Below are 19,243 nucleotides of genomic sequence, written 5' to 3'. Positions count from 1 at the left end.
AATGTGTGGATGATTTGCAAAACGCGTGCAGTTTGGCAGGTCTGCATGTATTCTATGGGGCAGCCCCACTAACCTCTGTTGAAGTAGCCACCATAGACGCCCTGCTTGAGGTCAAAGATGCGCTCATTGTTCTCGACCAGGCCGCCCAGCTTCTCAGCCAGCTGCAGGGCCATGTTTTGCAGGGAGGTGGGCTCTGTGCGATGCATCACCACAGTCTGGGTGGGCTGGTCCAGGGACGCCTGTGTGAGGGGAGACATGATACACACAGGAGAAAGCCATTCAGACACAGACATGTTACACCTTCATACATCATATCATCTAGCTTCATTAAATCTGTGGGGCTGTACGATCTACACACAGCCCTTTGAGACCATTGATGCCGCGGGTTTTACCATGAGCTCCTCATTGATGATCATCTTGCTGATGATGCTGTGAACTGTGGGCAGCTCCAGCTCAAACATTTCATTCAGTGTCTCCATACTGAGAAACAAAGAGGAGAGGGGGGGGGGAGAAATGTCTGAATTTTATTTATCCATTCTTTAACCAGGTAAGACAATTATATGATGAGGCACAGTAGATGTAGCCTGGTCCCATTTTGTGCTGTATAACCAATGGTAGCCTTTGAATCCCAGGCTACTCACAGTGTGAAAGCCTGGGGAAGTAACCTAAGCATGACTACTCCGAAGGAGATTGTTAAACGGTGATGTCAACCATTGTCCTATTGTGGTTATGTATTGTGATGGACAATGCTAAATCAACCCTGTTGCTGCCCCCCCGGAAATTAAAATAGTTTTATACAAAAACGCTTCTAAAAACGACAGTTGGGCTATAGCACGAAATCGAATGCAACTAGACAAATCATGAGGAAAGAATGTTGAAAGACTGGGGAGAGGGTAAGTGAAGGCAATAGAAAGACCTTCTCTGATACTCCTTTCTGGTAGAGGGGCAGAACAGGCGTGTGTGGGGCGCACATGGAACAGTGACTGTCTGATGAGGAATGGGCTGTTTTACCGTAGTGAGCTAGATTACAGCCCTAAATCACTGTGTGAAATGTGACGTTGGCCTGACTTAAGTCAAGTGAAAGAGATGGGATTTTGGAAGGCTGGCTACATTTGTAAACACTACGTCTATAGTAATCTCCATGGTCATTGCTGTCAGCAATACATCAAACAGTTGGGGACCAGGCTACAGTAATTAAGAATCTCCACTAAAATGTGGGGTTAGGGTTAGACTAGACTAGGGTTAGACTAGGTGTAATCCGTAACTGGGAAACCACCTCTGACCATTTGAAAAGTTATTACCTGATGGAGTCATAAACGCTGCTGTAGGTGAACAGGTACGTCCTCAGAGACTCCTCCTGGATCTTCCTGCAACCACAAAACACCAGGAAACGTTACAGGAATGTTACCTCTGAAGGACGGGCTGCCGAAACGTTCGTTCAGTCATGAAATAACCAGTTACTGTGAGTAATAGTGTAAAACTTATTTCTTCTAAAGAAAGCTACTAAAAAGGTAGTGTTTAATTAGCCATTTGAAGATATTGATTGAATTAATTCTATTAAACCATTCCAGGCCGCATTTGGTTGATACTGACCTCTGATCAAACAAGGGAGAGTTGAACAAGAGGGGTGTTGATGCAAACCGTATTTCAGAAAACTCACCGGACGAGCATCTCTCGTACACACTGGGTCTCAGGAAACAGATCCCACACCTTGCTGTTCATCTTCTCGTTGATGATGAACGAGTGGCAGGTGCGCCAGTCACCCATCTTCATGGACTTGCTGGCCGCCACCACGTGCTCGCGCATGCTCTCTGGGGGTCCTGGAGGATACACGGAAAGGGACGGATTTGTTTAGTGTCTGTGTCCATTGTTGTGTCTGTACAGCTAATAAGGACAAGTACCAATACAATCTTAGACCTTTAAGTTAATGCAGCCCGTTTTTATCTCAATATCAAATAATTTCTGGTTAACCATTAAATACCTCACTGAGATTCTGTTTCTATTACAATGGTCAAAAAAGATGGAGAACAAAAGCTTAGAAAAATAGCAATTTCAAGCAAGAATTGTCAGCGAGAGTGGTCTGAGTGGGGAGGGGAAAACCAAAAACTAGTCATTGGCAGAGAGGTTTTAGAACACTTTCTTATTGGTGTATTAACTCATTTAATTCCTGGGCATGTCAATGCAGTAAAACATAGAACTCTATTCCACATCAAGTAACTGAAGCAAGCAGTAAAATGAGATTTTAAAACACCCTATGGAACAGCGGGGACTGAAACAACAAACATTGGCACAGACACATGCATACACACACTATACATACACATGGACTTAGTACTGTAGATATGTGGTATTGGTGGAGTAGGGGCCTTAGGGCACACAGCATGTTGTGAAATCTGTTAATGTATAGTTATGCTTTAATAGTTAGAATAATATAATTGAACATAGCGGAATAAAATACAACATGTATTTTTCCTAGTCCGGAGCGAGTGTGCATATGAAGGCCCATGTTGAGCGTAAAAGTGATCATTTGAGGATCTATACGTCAGATTGAGTTATTTGGCTAAATTAGCTATGAATTGTGCAAATAAAGGTTATGCTCACACATGTCATCCGTAGGTGCACCAGATTCAGCTGCCCCGCGTGCCAGTTGGGCAAAATGTTCAGATTTTTAACCACTTCATGCATCTGAAGATACAAACTCTGCCTTACTGGCGGACCCGGAGAGCAAATCAAGTGCACTATAGGCCTACCACTGGCCAATCGGATGGCCCAGATTACCGGGTCTGCAGTAACATAGCAGGCGTAAAATAAAGCTACATCAAAGTTGATACTGCGAGATTCCAAAACCATGACTAGACACTCAACAAATACATCAAAGAGCTGTTTATGAGATCATGTTTAAGTTCTTACTCAGTACTGTCAACACTTTTCTAAGCCAAAAAAATGCCCGTTCTTCCTTCTTCGCACTACAACCAGCACTGACTGAATGTGAAGGAAGTAGGACAGTATCGATAGGCTTGCGTTATTATTAGTGGCTTGATCATTATAATATTGCAGAATATTTCACTTTTTGGGTTTCTTAGGAGTAACATGAACTTGTGCATGAGGCAGAAATAATGCAACTCTGGTTTCACCATCAGCTGAAAGACGGTGTCCCTCTGGTCAGTGTCAGCGGAGAAAAGGGAGAGCGGAGGGACGTTGAGGTGGACCTTCAATGCAGGCACCACTCGGGAGGCCATCCCGGCCTGCATTTTAACTCAGAAAGTGATCTTGGGTTAAAAAGAAGGTTGGCGGCCACTGGGCTAGACCAATTATGTACGAAATACATCTTAAATCAGTCTGCAGTGCGTAATATGCGGTAGGTTATCTGTGTGTTGCATAACGGCACAATCTTTTTAATTAGTTTTTTTGGGGTGGGGGGGGCTTTGGCTCATACAGGCCAATGCATAAGCGCTGATATGCATATGAGAGTTCTACATTCAACCTTTAAATGTCCCTTAGAAAGCGCTGTTCATTTCACTGTGTTAGGTTTTGAAACATCCACAATGACCATGTTATCCACTCAGTTTCAACCGGTCGAACTTCCCTTCAAAATTGGTTATCACAGCGAGGTCAAAAAATGTAGCTTGACGGTTAGTTTTAAAAGCATCAAAACGTTTTGGTAAGTGTTTGATGTGACTTTCCATTGCATTTACATTGATGTCAGTGTGGTTAACTTCTTATGGCTGGGGGGCAGTATTTAGTAGCTTGGATGAATAAGTTGCCCAGTCTCAGTTGCTAAAATATGCATCTTATTATTAGCATTGGAAGTGGCTTCTATTTTGAAAACTCCATCAACCAGATTCCTTTCCCTATCGCTTCCTCAAGGTGTCAGTCTTTAGACATAGATTCAGGCTTTTATTTTGAAAAATGATTGAGAAAGATAACATCGCGTCCTTGGCCGGGTGCCAGCAGCGTTTTGCTTGGCGCAACAGAGTTTGGGCAGCCATTGCCTTTCCATCTCCGACTGAAAAAGACAGTTGCGGTTAATATATTAGCGATTATATATTTTAAAAACAACCTGAGGATTGATTATAAAACCGTTTGACATGTTTCTGTGAACATTACGGAAACTATTTGGAATTTGTCTGCGTGATTGCTCTTTCCTGTGGATTTCTGAAAACAAGAGCACCAAACAGGTATTTTGGATATAAAAATAATCTTTATGGAAAAAAAGGAACATTTATTGTGTAACTGGGAGTCTCGTGAATGAAAACATCTGAAGATCAAAGGTAAGCGATTCATTTGATTGCTTTTCTGATTTTCGTGACCAAGCAACTTGATGCTTAATGTTTTGTAGAGCGATCGATAAACTTAAAACGATTGGATTGCTTTCGCTGTAAAGCATATTTTCAAAATCTGACACAACAGGTGGATTAACAAAAGGGTAAGCTGTGTTTTGCTATATTGCACTTGTGATTTCATGAATATAAATATTTTTAGTAATATTATTTGAATGTGGTGCTACGCAATTCAGCGGTTGTTGATGACAATCATCCCGTTAACGGGATGGCAGTCATAAGAAGTTAAAGGGACAATAGAGCACCGGGTACCAGGTCGTTACCGAATTGGGGATTACACATGTCCAGAGTGCATAAGAGGAGATCACCGTGACTCAACGGTCATGTGAAATGTAACTGCGGTCATGAATGCCTGTGGCGGTAATACGGTCATCACAACATCTCAAAAAATCTCAGGATTACTGGATATTTGAGGCCAATCAGAATAAAACAGCCTTTTTTGCCCATCTTAAGTCCTGTGTCTTTGAGGCATGAGTTACTTGTCCCCAACCCACCCTATGGTCCTAAACTCGGCGGTGTTCATTACGGCACGCAACGGAAAACACTCCAAAACCAAAATGAGAGTCTTTTTGGAAAAGTCCAGGTAGTCCCTATCCATTTGTCTGTTTTCTTCCATTTGGTGTCTAATGAACACAACCCTGCTTCGTCACCACAGTCTACTGTACGTACCGAGAAGGGGCTGCCTCTCACCCACCCTCAGCTGGTGGTGGAACTGCTTGCTGATCATCCTGCGGCGGGCATCGAACTCATGGGCTGCCATGTAGGGGATCTCCAGCAGCATGGCAGACACCAGGTACACGCACTCCAGCAGCTCCAGGTTGATGTGCATGTGGAAGGGCACCTGGAACAAGATGGACAACAACGTCACGTTGTAAACCAACCCCAGTCAGTGTAGTATATCAGTGTAATACTGTAAAATAGTAAAAACAGGCTCCAGTATATCATCCTGAAAATCTTTATTTAATCTTTCCAGACAAAGGCTTTACAGCTGGGAACCTACGCGGTCGGGTTTTACTTAGCCCACATACTTAGCCTAGCCTACCTGTCTGTTTAGCCGAAAGTGGTACGAGACTACTGGTAGACCAATCGTTTCCTGCTCGGCTGAGTTTATCCTTGCCTAGCATACCTGCGTTGTCTTTTGCTTGACTTGGTTTAGCGTAGCCTACCTGTCAACTGTTCTGCTGGGTTTAGCCTAGCCTACCGCTCGTCTCTTCTGTTCTGCATTTGACCAGCCTAGGCTTCCTGTAATGTATTTACAATATTCTACCGTTCTGCTTGCTGGCTTCAACCTATCCTAGCCTTAGTCTACCCGTGGTTTCTTCAGCTGAGTTAAGCTTAGCCTAGCCTAGCCGTAGCTTACCTGTCGCCTCTTCTCGATCTTCTCCTGTTCTGCATTCCTCTCCTGCATGTTCCTCATGAGCAGGCCCTGGCCCAGCAGTTCCTTGGCGCGGCCACTCGACTGGATGTCCAGCAGGGCATTGTGGGCGTCCTTGATCATGCCCTGGCGGAAGGCACAGATCCCCAGCTGCACCATGGTCCTGTTGTACAGGATCTGGAGGGGGAGACATGGTTACACACAGAGGTCTATCAGTCTGTGTGGGTGGGTGTACGTACACAGTTTATGTGCAGGGCCCCAGAGTGCAAAAATTTAGTCGACTTTTGAGACCGACTTGGTTGTGCAAGTTCAATGTTTTCTTGGTCACATCGGTACAAGCTGCAAATTCTAGTTGATCACTTTACAAGACTTTGTTTTTGGGGAGGATAAAAGCTTGATTTGGTCAAGCAGGCGTATCCTGATCCCTGCAATTAAAGTGTCTGCCCTGCCCCTGTTTCGCTGGCAGGAGCGACTCACTCCCTCCCCAGGAGAACTTCGAGTAGACGGAGAAAGATTGTACATTGTAAATACAACCCATATTTATGCTTATTCATTTTATCTTGTGTCCTTTAACTATTTGTACATTGTGTGTGTGTGTGTGTGTGTGTGTGTGTGTATATATACATACATACACATATACAATGACATTTGTAATGTCTTTACTGTTTTTAAACTTCTGTATGTGTAATGTTTACTGTTAATTTTTGTTGTTTTTCACTTTATATATTCACTTTGTATGTTGTCTACCTCACTTGCTTTGGCAATGTTAACACATGTTTCCCATGCCAATAAAGCCCTTGAATTGAATTGAAAGAAAATGTGTTCCGATTGCGCAACATTTCAAAATTCAATCGCGAGAAAGAACGGTTTTGAAAGCAACTGTTGTCTCAGCTTTATGTAGTTATTACATGTGTTTGTTTATTTTCAACTATAGTGTTTTAGCACCGTTTTTAGAACAAATAAACTGGTAAATAAATAAATCTTTGAGATTCGGATCGGGCAAAGCGCGTATCGGCCATTTCTGATGATTGCATAGGCCTATATAGATATCATTGGGTCGTACATGGCAAAGTTTAGGACATTAAATCTACTGTTAGTTGTAATTAATCTAACAAGTAGTTTATTATATTTAGTGATCTAGATATAGATAATGAGTTGAATTTCCACTTCCTTAGATGGTGAATAAGCGTTTTGTAGCACATTCCAATGATAAAACGTACATATTTTTGACATACTAACATCCAATATTTAAGTAAATGAATTGCGTGAACAGCTTGACATCCTGGGTGCCGGTGTGGTGTGCCCCCACACTCACGTGTTCATACCTGTACGGGTGGGTCGGCGTGCTGAATATTATCCTGCAGGTGGCTCATGAGCATCAGGTCACGGGCCTGGTACCAACGCGAGTGTAGCGCGTGGTGGTAAATGTGGCACAGGATGGCACACGTGCGGATGCGGTCCGTGCGGTCCTTGGCGTAGATGAACTTGCACAGGCGGTCCATGATGAAGGCGCTGTCCTCACCCTCGCTCTCCTCCGCATCCTGCTCAGACTAGGGAGGAGAAAGGTGGAGAGGGATAGAGTGATAACTCAAGGGGGGTTGAGTACAAGGTTGGGTTAGGACATTAGCTCATGGATAATAATTATTTTGTATACAACACTTCGTAGTCATGAAAAGCATTCCATTGACTATTTAGTGGGCCCTCCGAGGTCAGCCGATTAATTATGGCCAATTTCAATTACACACCAAAATAGGTAATATGCCTTTTTGGATGCCAATTACATTGCAATCCACGAGGAGACTGTGGCAGGCTGACCACCTGTTACGCGAGTGCAGCATCAAAAATGATTTGTGGCTGCAAGGTAAGCTGCTAGCTAGCAGTAAACTTATAAAAAACTTTCACATGATCACTAGTTAACTACACATTGTTGATGATATTACTAGGTTAACGAGTCTGACGCGTACAATATACTGCTTTTTCAGGAACAGGCCCAGATCCCCGTGAATTGAGTGAAGAAAAAGGGGCCGGAGCGCAGGCTGCCTTCTGAGAATTCGTAGGTGACCGAAAAAACCCCACTTCCTTCCATTCTGCTAGCAAATGTGCAATCTCTGGACAACAATTTTTATGAGTTATGGCGAAGATTAAACTACCAGTAAAAACAAACATCTTATGCTTCACGGAGTCGTGGCTGAACGACGACAATATCAACATACTGGCTGGTTATACGATGCACCGGCAGGATAGAACAGCGGCGCCTGGTAAGACCAGGGGCGTCAGTCTATGTATTTTTGTAAATAACAGCTGGTGCACGATATCTAAGGAAGTCTCAAGCTATTCCTCATGATAAAATGTAGACCACACTACCTCCCTAGAGAGTTATGTATTTTTCACATCTGTTTACATACCACCGCAGTCAGAGGCTGGCACTAAGACAGCATTGAATTAGCTGCATTCAGCCATAAGCAAACAGGAAAAAGCTCACCCAGAGGCGGCGTAGCCTAGTAGCCGGGGACTTTAATGCAGGAAAAGTTTGACCAAATTTCTAATCAGGGTAGTGCGTACGGCCCAGTACATCACTGGGGCCAAGCTCCCTGCAATCCAGCATGTGACTAATAACATTTTATTTGACATCGCACTACCTTCAATGTAACATCAATATTTACACTTAGGGTTGCCACCCGTTCTATAAAATACATAACGGTGCCATATTTCAATGAAATAAATGTTTTGTTTTAGAAATGATAGGTCAATATTATGGTCAAATCTGGAAACTAAAAGGCTCGTATTTGTGTGTTTATATTATAATTAAGTCTATGATTTGATAGAGCAGTCAGAGCAGTGGTAGACTGCAGCAGGCTTGTAAGCATTCATTCAAACAGCACTTTACTGCATTTGCAAACAGCTTTTAGCAATGCTTGAAGCACAGCGCTGTTTATGACTTCAGGCCTATCAACTCCCAAGATTAGGCTGGCAATACTAAAGCGCCTATGAGAACATCCAATAGACAAAGGTATATGAAATACAAATGGTATAGAGAAATAGTCAACGCGTCATAAAACTTCTTACCCGGGACTATTGAAGACTCATGTTAAAAGCAACCACCAACATGTTCTCAAGTTCTGAGCAAGGAACTTAAACGTTAGCTTTTTGTTTTACATGGCACATATGGAACTTTTACGTTCTTCTCCAACACTTGGTTTTTGCATTATTTTAACCAAATTGAACACGTTTCATTATTTGTTTGAGATTAAATTGATTTTATTTCTGTATTATATTAAGTTCAAGTGTTGTAATTCAGTATTGTTAACAGACAAATTGTCATTATTACAAATGTATATACAAATATATTTAAAAAGAAATCGGACGATTATTCGGTATCAGCTTTTTTTTTTGGTCCTCCAATCGTAATTGTAATTGAAAAATCATATTTGGTCGACCTCTAACCCCAAAAGATACGTTCTGAACAAATTCCTAGTGAGTATCTGCCATATTGCTGACATCTCCTATCCTGAAATTTCAAACGAGAAAGAGATGAGGAAGTAATTTTAAACAATTGAGATGCAGCCTTAGGGTCCATAGAAATAGAATTACTAAAACAGACATTACCATTAGAGTTCTAGGATGTGTGGACCGGCTGCCATATTTAATGTACTCCTGACATTCTATGTCTATGTTGGGGTCTCTGTCCATTCCCTTACCTTGGTCTCTCCCTGGAGGCCCAGTGCGCGGCGGTGAGCCTTGTAGTCAAACTTATAGTAGGTGTGCATGATGCGGCGTAGGTAGACACGGCACACCTCCTCCGTGCTGCCCTTGGTCTCCAGGTAGCCCAGCAGACGGTCGATGATGCCGCACACACGCCCCTCGTCCTTCAGGTTGTCCACATACTCTGGGGGAGATCGAGTGAGTGATTGAATGATCATGCACCAATTTGTAAGTCGCTCTGGATAAGAGCGTCTGCTAAATGACTTAAATGTAAATGTAAATCATGATTGCGAGTGAGTGTGAAATATCAGCTCAAACTGCAGTGGTAAGGAAACTTATGGGTATGGGGGTTTATAGGTTAAAAAAAAAAGTGATCCTAATAATTTGTGGTGTACAGGTTTCCATAGGAATTGTATTGCAGTCTACTCTATCAATAATTTTACTTCATACGTGTCAATAGTGATTGAGTATCAATTTAGTTTGTCTTTGACAAACGCACAAGTGACCTCTATAATGTGAAAAGGGGAATGTGGATCCAAAATGGGCCTCACCTTGAGAGTGGGGGTCAGTGTTCTGCATGATCTTGGTGAATTCCTCATCCATCCTCTCCACCAAGGTCAGAATGCAGCCGCGCACCCTGAATGGCTGAGGAAGATAGAAACTGACTTTAGTTGTACAATCTACTTAAAAACTGTAGCCTATCACGTGGAGTGTATTGTCATTCTTGCCATGCCTGCCTATCCTTGCCAAAAGTAATAAAAAGCTTGTTATACTTGAAAGGTTTATCTAATGTACATACTGCTTGGTCTTGATTGTGTACATATTTATTTATGTTAAAATTATATTAGAGCTTTATTTTCCTGTGAGGGAACTTCTTGTTTGGATTAGTTCAAATAAATGTAACCAACCAATCAATAATTCTCTAAGAAATGTAATCAACCAATCATTCACTAAGAGTTTGAGAATTACCTGAGAGTCGGTTATGGCCAGGTTCTCGCTGTCCTCTGCGATGTTCTCGCCGATAAATATGTTGTTGTTGTTAAAGAGGATGTCCAGCAGTTCGTCAATGCAGTCCAGACACGTCTTCCACATGTCAGCCTGGGAGAGGGGTTGTGCAGGAACAGGTAAAGGGGATGAGGAGAATATTAGCTGGAATTGGGTCAGGGACAAATACAGGAGAATCCGGGCTGTACAAGGGAGTTTATGGCTGTCAGCACTATTTTGCCAGGACAAATTCCTTGTAAATGTAATTAGTGAATACAGTGGCTTGCGAAAGTATTCACCCCCCCCTGGCATTTTTCCTATTTTGTTGCATTATAACCTGGAATTCAAATGGATTTTTGGGGGGTTTGTATCATTTGCTTTACATAACATGTCTACCACTTTGAAGATGCAAAATATTTTTGTGAGAAACAAACAAGACAACTCTAGAGTGCATAACTATTCACCCGCCAAAGTAAATACTTTGTAGAGCTACATTCACAGCAATTACAGCTGCAAGTCTCTAAACTTGGCACTGGGATTTTGCCCATTCTTCAAGGCAAAACTGCTCCAGCTCCTTCAAGTTGGATGGGTTCCGCTGACTTAAAGCAATCTAAGTCATACCACAGATTCTCAATTGGATTGAAGTCTAGGCTTTGACTAGGCCATTCCAAGACATTTAAATCTTTCCCCCTTAAACCACTCGAGTGTTGCTTTAGCAGTATGCTTAACCTCTTGAAGCTATGGGGGCACTATTTCATTATAGGATAAAAAAAACGTGCCCGTTTTAAGCGCAATATTTTGTCACGAAAAGATGCTCGACTATGCATATAATTAATTGCCAGCGTTGGAAAGAAATCACTGACGTTTTCAAAACTGCAAAGATATCATCTGTGAGTGCCCCAGAACTGATCTTACAGGCGAAACCAAGATGAAACTTCAAACAGGAAATGATCAGAATTTTTGACGGTCTGTTCTACTAACGTCTCCTTATATGGCTGTGAATATGCTGTGAACGAGCTTATGCGCTCTGCCGTTCGTCCAAGATGTCTGCAGCATTGTGACGTATTTGTAGGCATATCATTGGAAGATTGGCCATAAGAGACTACATTTGCCAGGGGGCCGTCCGGTGTCCTTTGTCTAAATCGGTGCGTAATTCCCAGTGGCAATCCTTGTACCATGCGATACAGAAGGAGACTCATACTTCCAGGAACGATACATCATTGAAGAGATATGTGAAAAACACCTTGAGGATTGGTTCTAAACAACGTTTGCCATGTTTCAGTCGATATTATGGAGTTAATTTGGAAAAAAGTTTGGCGTTTGGATAACTGAATTTTATTTTTTTTGGTAGCCAAACGTGACTCAAACGGACCGATTTCTCCTGCACAAAAAATCTTTCAGGAAAAACTGAACATTTTCTATCTAACTGAGAGTCTCCTCATTGAAAACACCCGAAGTTCATCAAAGGTAAATGATTTATTGAATGTTTTTGCTGGTTTTTGTGAAAATGTTGCCAGCTAAAGCTAACGCTAAATGCTAATGCTAGTTTGCTATGGTAGAGAAGCATATTTTTTAAAATCTGAGATGACAGTGTTGTTAACAAAAGGCTAAGCTTGAGAGCTAGCATTTTAATTTCATTTCATTTGCGATTTTCATGAATAGTTAACGTTGCGTTATGGTATTGAGCTTGAGGCTATGATTACGCTACTGGATCCGGCATGGCTCGACACAAGACGTTAAGGTCATTGTCCTGCTGGAAGGTAAACCTCTGTCCCAGTCTCAAAAACACACAGGTTTCCCCCTCAATAATTTATTGTAATTAACGCCATCCATCATTCCTTCAATTCTGACCAGTTTCCCAGTCGATGGAAAAACTTCCCCACAGCATGACACTGCCACCACCATGCTTCACTATGGGGATGGTGTTCTCGGGGTGATAAGGTGTTGAGTTTACGCCAGACATAGCGTTTCCTTGATGGCCAAAAAGCTGAATATTAGTCTCTCCTGAGCAGAGCACCTGCATCCATAGGTTTGGGGAGTCTTCCACATGCCTTTTGACAAAAACCAAACACGTTTGCTTATTTTTTTCTGGCCACTCTTCCGTAAAGCCCAGCTCTGTTTAGTGTACGACTTAGTGGTCCTATGGACAGATACTCTAATCTCTGCTGTGGAGCTTTGCAGCTAACTTCAGGGTCATCTTTGGTCTCTTTGTTGCCTGATTAATGCCACCCTTGCCTGGTCCGTGACTTGTGGTGGGCTGCCCTCTCTTGGCAGGTTTGTTTTGGTGCCATATTCTTTCCATTTTTTAATAATGGATTTAAATGGTGCTCCGTGGGATATTCAAAGTTTCTGATATTTTAAAAAACTCAACTGTGATCTGTACTTCTCCAGAACTTCATCCCTGACCTGTTTGGAGAGCTCCTTGATATTCATAGTGCCGCCCCCTAGTGGTGTTGCAGACTCAGGGGCCTTTCAGAACAGGTGTATATATACACACTGAGATCAGGTGAATGCACCAATTTGTAAGTCGCTCTGGATAAGAGCGTCTGCTAAATGACTTAAATGATGATAAATGATCATGTGACAGATTGCACACAGGTGGACTTTAACTAATTGTGACTGAAGGTAATTGGTTGCACCAGATCTTATTTAGGAGATTCATAGTAAAGGGGGTGAATATATATGCAACCATCACTTTTCCGTGATGGTTACATATAAAAAGTTATTGTTTCACTTCACCAATTCGGACAATTTTGTGTATGTCCATTACATGAAATCGAAGTAAAAATCCATTTCAATCACAGGTTGAAATGCAACAAAATAGGAAAAATGCCAAGGAGGTGAATACTTTCGCAACGCACAATAAATTGCAATTCTGAGAAGACATTTCTAAAAATGGGCAAAGTACAACTTGAACTTGTCCAATAAGTTCAAGTTGTACCCTTTTAACCCCCAACTACTATTGGGGATAGAATAGCCATTGCAGGATTCTCCGTTTTTTTCCCTCTCTCCAAATGAGCAATCCTTTCACAGAGGTGGCGGAATTAAGGTCACTCAGGCTCAACCCCATAAGAAAACGGAAAGTCTTTGTCCCGTTAGCATAGCCACACATCCATGGAGGCAGATGGGTGGTACTAAAAACAGGAAGGTTTTAGCACTTGGCAATTAGTCATTTAACAATTAAGCATTTCACAAATGATCATTTAACAGCAGTGGATCTGACCTTCATGAAGGCGGCCAGGTTGGGGTTGTAGTCGTACAGTGAGGCGATGATGTTAAACTTGATCTTGACCAGGATGCCCTCGCCCAGGTTGTTCTCGTTGGAGATGTTGGCCAGAGCGTGGAGAAGTTCAATCTGGGCAGCTCTGAACAGAGCAGAAGTAGACGTGGTGGTAGACAGAAACAGGGGGTGTAAGAACAGCGTTAGGTTAGTTTTGGGTCTTTTCGGGCGTTGGTGTCATATCGGCTTGGGCTTCTTCATTTTTTGTCTGGTCTCAAACGAAACCCCAAAACCCTACGGGGTGTCCCCTTGTAGACAAAGTGCTATATCAGTGAAAGGCTAAAACGTTGTCTAGACAGGAAGAACCGATACCATATTGTTGCCATCAGCCTGGATTTCAGATCAACAAAAGGCCAACGAGAAGTGACTAGGGGCTAATTTTGGGACAGAGCATATGTAAATGAGGTCAAATGATTAGTACCTGTCTGTTCCCTTCTTTCCACGGGCCTGCAGAATCTCATTGAGTTTCTTTACCACAACTGTTGTGTTGATCTCTGTTCCCTTGGCAAACATCTTAAGATTCCCCTGTCGGGAGAAGCAATTAGCACACATCCTCTGGCAGGTTTGGGTCTGTATAAAAGAGTCTTGGAGGAATGCTAATCTAGGATCAGGTGCATTACAATCTATAGATTTGATCCTAGATTAGCAGCACTTCTACTCAGAAGCGTTATGTCTCTGGGCCCAAGTCTATGGGACCATTGGGTCGTGTTCATTTGGGCATGCAACAGAAAATGCATTACAACATTTTGCAATGGAAAATTAAAATGAACATTTCTTGTTGGTAAAGTCCAAGTGGTTGCTCTCCGTTTCTATCAGTTCTCTTACATTTGGTGCCTAATGAATACAAACCATATATACAGATAAGTGTAGTGAGGATACTCTGTATTGTCACGACTTGATCACCCACCTTGACAAGGGGCACTCCTCCCTTCACCTTCTCCCATTCGCCTTCACCCTCCTCTTGGGCCTCTTCCTCGGCTTCTTCCTCCAGCCGCTCCTTCCGCCTGTGTCTCTTCTTCCTATCCTCCTTTTTCTTCTCGCTGGTGTGTCGCTCTGCCTCACTACCAGGCCTGGCGAGACAGAATGGGGTGTTGTAAATACATTAGTCAGACAGTGTCTAAAACTTGTCAGAGACAAGAGTCTCTAGAGCAGGGGTAGGCAACTAGAATATGGCCCGCATACCATCTGTTGCTGACCCCTACTCTAGAGCATAGTTTTACATAGAGAGCTACTGAATGAAAAAAAGAGGCAGGATGTTTAGAAGTAGAGCAATGTTCAGTTACACAGGCAGTGATGGGACAGAGTGATTGTGGATTGAGTCTAATGCGTGAGGTACAAAGGATGATGTAGTAAAAAGAATAGGAAAGGGACCGACTTCTTCAGGAAGATTTGGGCCATGGAGGCATTCTTGCTCTCTTCGTCTTCACTACCAGTGCCGCTTTCCGCGGTGTCCGAGTCCCAGTCTTCGTCATCCTCATCACTGCTGCTGGAAGCCTCCTTGTCCTGTTGAAGACAATGTACACAGTCATTACACACATACAAGTTAGATGAAAGTGATGGTGGACAATAAAGATGGACTGTCAGCGGGAGAGGGCTTGGTAGGGAGAATGATAGTGCTTTATGATTAGGCAGCCCCTCAGCCAAAACAGAGAAATGTCACTCATTAAATTTTTTTTTTAAAAATTCAAGAGAGTGTGCTTGCCAATAACTGCACACTGCAATAGAGCCACTGCGGCCATCATCCTCTTACCGCCGCTGCCTTCAGGAACTTGCTGGCGTCCGGCAGAGGCGCTGCCACCTCGGCAGCAGGTTTCTTCTTCAGGAAGCTCTTGGCAACCCCCGGCACTTCGTCGCTATCTGACGACGACCCTACAGACACCAAGGTGATTACAGAGACAACAGCACTTAAAACAGAATCCATGTATAAATGGTGCACTGCGATTGGAAAGTCAAATCATACCACTCTAAAAAGGGGCCCAATGCCTCTCTGCTTGTCACTCAGCATTAAGGAAATGATTGGGGGTAAAGTAGTTCAGTTCGGAAGCGCTTGTGCATATATTATGACAACATTTTGTGACGTTTGTTTTGGATATCGGTAAGGGTTTAAGTCGGTAGCCCAAGTTCACGCCCCTTCGTCAGTGATTGGTCAACAGTAGGGAGTCTTCAGTAAAGGCGTTGTCATTCAATGAGAGACTACTCATTTTAATGCACATTGATTTCATTGAGAAATACTGCAACAAACATCTCAGTTGGATGTAAAATTGAGCGACCTAGATCTCAGAAAAAACGTCAATTAAATGAGACGAGTTCTCTTTGAGGAAATGTATACTGGCTACAACTTCTCTAAAATGGACAAAGTACTATGGCAGCTTTTTTCTTGTCTGTCAAGAGAAAGTGTTAAGGGAGTCTGTAAGCACACTTATTCAGTTCGCCTAGTCGAACATAAGCATGTCGACGCCTTAGGGCCTTGCAATAGATTTGTGTCCTGTCCAGGGGGTGTACTAGTACATCAAGCTGCCTCATTATACCGAAACAGGAGGCAGTCCCATGTCGGTCGGTTCTGGCTTTAACAAAAGCAGACTCAAGTCTTCCATTACTAGTATTTACTGTAGGCTCGAGGTGTAATGAAAAGGTGTGGTAAGAAACTCACCTGAGTCGACATCATACTTCTCCTCCTCCTCCTCCTCCTCATCCGCTGACGCCATTGGGTTCTGAATGAGAGGGAGAAAAGTAAGATTGCCGTTATGTCAACGGGCCATTAGTAGGAACGGGCCATTAGTAGGAACTAAGCGGCCTCATCCTGAATCTGAGTATCTTGAGAAAGGTTCATTATATTAAGTTGAAATCACAAGGGCGGTGTTGGATTGCATTTATGCGTGCAGGAATTACTTAAGACTGCGGAGTGTATGCCAGCATAATTGTCATGAAAAGCCATTCAACTACAGTGCATTCAAGGAAAGTAATTCAGGACTTTTCCCACATTTTGTTACATTATGGCTTTATTCTAAAATTAATTAAATAGTTTCCTCATCTACTCACAATACCCCATAATGACGAAGCGATAACAGTTTAGGAATGTTTTCAAATGCATTCATTTTTGTTTTTGTTTTAAATACCTCAATTACATAAGTATTCAGACCCTACGATGCTGGTTTCCATTGAGCATCCAACAACTTGGAATCCAGAAGAATAACAATCTCCGCAGCCCTCCACCAATCAGGCCTTTATGGTAGAGTAGCCAGACAGAAGTCAATCCTCAGTAAAAAGGCACATGACAGCCCACTTAAGAGTTTGCCAAAAGGCACCTAAAGATTCTCAGACCATGAGAAACAAGAGATTCTCTGGTCTGATGAAACCAAGATTGAACTCTTTGGCCTGAATGCAAAGTCTGGAGAAAAACAGGCACCATCCCGAAGGTGAAGCATGGTGGTGGAAGCAGCATGCTGTGATGTTTTTCAATGGTAGGGACTGGGAGAAAAGGCACCCCCTGATATATTGTGGAAAAAGATAGACAAGTAACTAACAGAATACAGAGGGTGTTTTTCAATGGAAGCCTCTCAAAAACAATCCAGGTAGAATCAACAATTATCCAGGGCAGCGGTCTAGGCCCATTAATCTTTACTAATGACATGCCACTGGCGTTCAGTAAAGCCAGAGTGTATGTACGCAGATGACTCAACACTATAGATGTCAGCTACTACAGCGACTGAAATGACTGCAACTCTCAAAGAGCTGCAGTTGATTTCAGAGTGGGTGGCAAGGAATAAGTTAGTCCTAAATATTTCTAAAACTAAAAGCATTGTATTTGGGACAAATCATTCACAAAACCCTAAAACATCAACTCAATCTTGTAATAAACAATGTGGACATTGAGCAAGTTGCGGTGACTAAACTGCTGGAAGTAACCCTGGATTGTAAACGTTCATGGTCAAAACATTGATACAACAGTATCTAGGATGGGGAGAAGTATGTCCATAATAAGGCGCTGCTCTACCTTCTAGACAGCACTATCAACAAGGCAGGTTCTACAGGCCCTAGTTTCTACCTTCTTAACATAAGAAGCCTCCTCCCTAAGTTTGCTTTATTCACTGATTTAGCACACCGCCAACCCTGACGTCCTTGCCGTGTCTGAATCCTGGCTTAGGAAAGCCACCAAAAATTCTGAAATGTCCATCCCCAATTACAACATTTTCAGTCAAGACAGAACTGCTAAAGGAGGAAGAACTGCAATCTACTGCAGAGATAGACCTGGAAAGTATGACAACTCTGCAGGCTATGCCCACAGTTTGAGCATCTACTTTTAAAAATCCATTTCTCCAGAAATAAGTCCCTCACTATTGCTGCTTGTTATAGAGCTCCCAGCTGTCCCTTGGGACACCATATGTGAATTTATTGCCCCCCCATCTATCAGAGTACGTACTGCTAGGTGACCTCAATTGGGATATGCTTAACAACCCGGCCGTCCAAAAACCTAAGATAGATGCCCTCAATCTCACAAATGATCAAAGCACCAGATACAACCCCAAATCCATAAGCACAATCCTGACCAAATGTTTTCAACCAGGATCTCAGCGATCACTGCCTGGCGTCCGTTATGAGTCTGCGGTCAAACCACCACCCCTCATCATTGTCAAACGCTCCCTAAAACACTTCTGCGAGCAGGCCTTTCTAATCAACCTGGCCCGGGTATCCTGGAAGGATATTGACCTCATCCCGTCTGTAGAGGATGCCTGGCTATTCTTTAAAAGTGCTTTCCTCACTATGTAAAATAAGCATGCACCTTTCTTTTTTTGAAGAACAGATATAGCCCTTGGTTCACTCAAGACTTGAATGCCCTTGACCAGCACAAAAACACCCCCTGGCTACCCCATCCCCAGCCAACATCTCTGCACCCCCAGCCAACATCTCTGCACCCCCCGCAGCAACTGGCCCAACCCCCCCCCCGCATCTCCTTCACCCAAATCCAGACAGCTGATGTTCTGAAAAAGCTGCAAAATCTGTATCCCTACAAATCAGCTGGGCTAGACAATATGGACTCACATGAAGCATCTCCAATCTAATGTTACATCTAGAATTGGCTTCCTATTTTACAACAAAGCCTCCTTACCAAACTTACCCCGTAAAACTGACTATCCTACCGATCCTAGACTTCGGCGACGTCATTTACAAACTAGCCTCCAACACTCTACTCAGCAAATTGGATGCAGTCTATCACAGTGCCATCCGTTTTGTCACCAAAGCCCCAAATACTACTCACCACTGCGACCTGTATGGTCTCGTTGGCTGGTACGCGCTACATATTCGTCACCAAACCCACCGTTGCTTATGTCAGCTTACTGGTCACCATAGCAACACCCACCCGTAGCACGCGCTCCAGCATGTATATCTCACTCGCCACTCCAAAGCCAATTCCTCCTTTGGTCGCCTTTCCTTCCAGTTCTCTGCTGCCAATAACTGGAATGAATTGCTAAAATCAGTTGGAGACGTATCTCCCTCACTAACTTTAAGCATCAGCTGTCAGAGCAGCTTACCGATTGCCTCAGCTGTATACAGCCCATCTGT

General features: G+C 43.0%; 1 protein-coding gene across 3 annotated transcripts in view; it reads right to left on the bottom strand.

The window, feature by feature from the left end:
- LOC124039925 (eukaryotic translation initiation factor 3 subunit C) overlaps positions 1-19,243 on the bottom strand; it is a 36,652-nt gene that overhangs the window by 5,935 nt on the left and 11,474 nt on the right. For 2 of the 3 annotated variants that reach the window (XM_046356486.1, XM_046356487.1), the window contains exons 6-21: positions 16,332-16,392; positions 15,432-15,550; positions 15,057-15,184; positions 14,589-14,751; positions 14,103-14,194; positions 13,625-13,766; positions 10,387-10,515; positions 9,969-10,062; positions 9,414-9,601; positions 7,041-7,265; positions 5,701-5,892; positions 5,010-5,181; positions 1,661-1,820; positions 1,302-1,367; positions 393-480; positions 74-239 (exon numbers count right to left, since the gene is read on the bottom strand). In XM_046356486.1, the coding sequence (XP_046212442.1) occupies positions 74-239; positions 393-480; positions 1,302-1,367; positions 1,661-1,820; positions 5,010-5,181; positions 5,701-5,892; positions 7,041-7,265; positions 9,414-9,601; positions 9,969-10,062; positions 10,387-10,515; positions 13,625-13,766; positions 14,103-14,194; positions 14,589-14,751; positions 15,057-15,184; positions 15,432-15,550; positions 16,332-16,392 (2,185 nt within the window). Of the gene's footprint in view, positions 1-73; positions 240-392; positions 481-1,301; positions 1,368-1,660; positions 1,821-5,009; positions 5,182-5,700; positions 5,893-7,040; positions 7,266-9,413; positions 9,602-9,968; positions 10,063-10,386; positions 10,516-13,624; positions 13,767-14,102; positions 14,207-14,588; positions 14,752-15,056; positions 15,185-15,431; positions 15,551-16,331; positions 16,393-19,243 lie in introns of all 3 variants that reach the window. The other variant, XM_046356485.1, reaches the window with a different exon arrangement.

The sequence above is a fragment of the Oncorhynchus gorbuscha genome, linkage group LG07 (assembly GCF_021184085.1).
Source record: "Oncorhynchus gorbuscha isolate QuinsamMale2020 ecotype Even-year linkage group LG07, OgorEven_v1.0, whole genome shotgun sequence".
Taxonomy (NCBI): Eukaryota; Metazoa; Chordata; class Actinopteri; order Salmoniformes; family Salmonidae; genus Oncorhynchus; species Oncorhynchus gorbuscha.
This window is presented reverse-complemented; position numbering and strand designations above follow the sequence as displayed.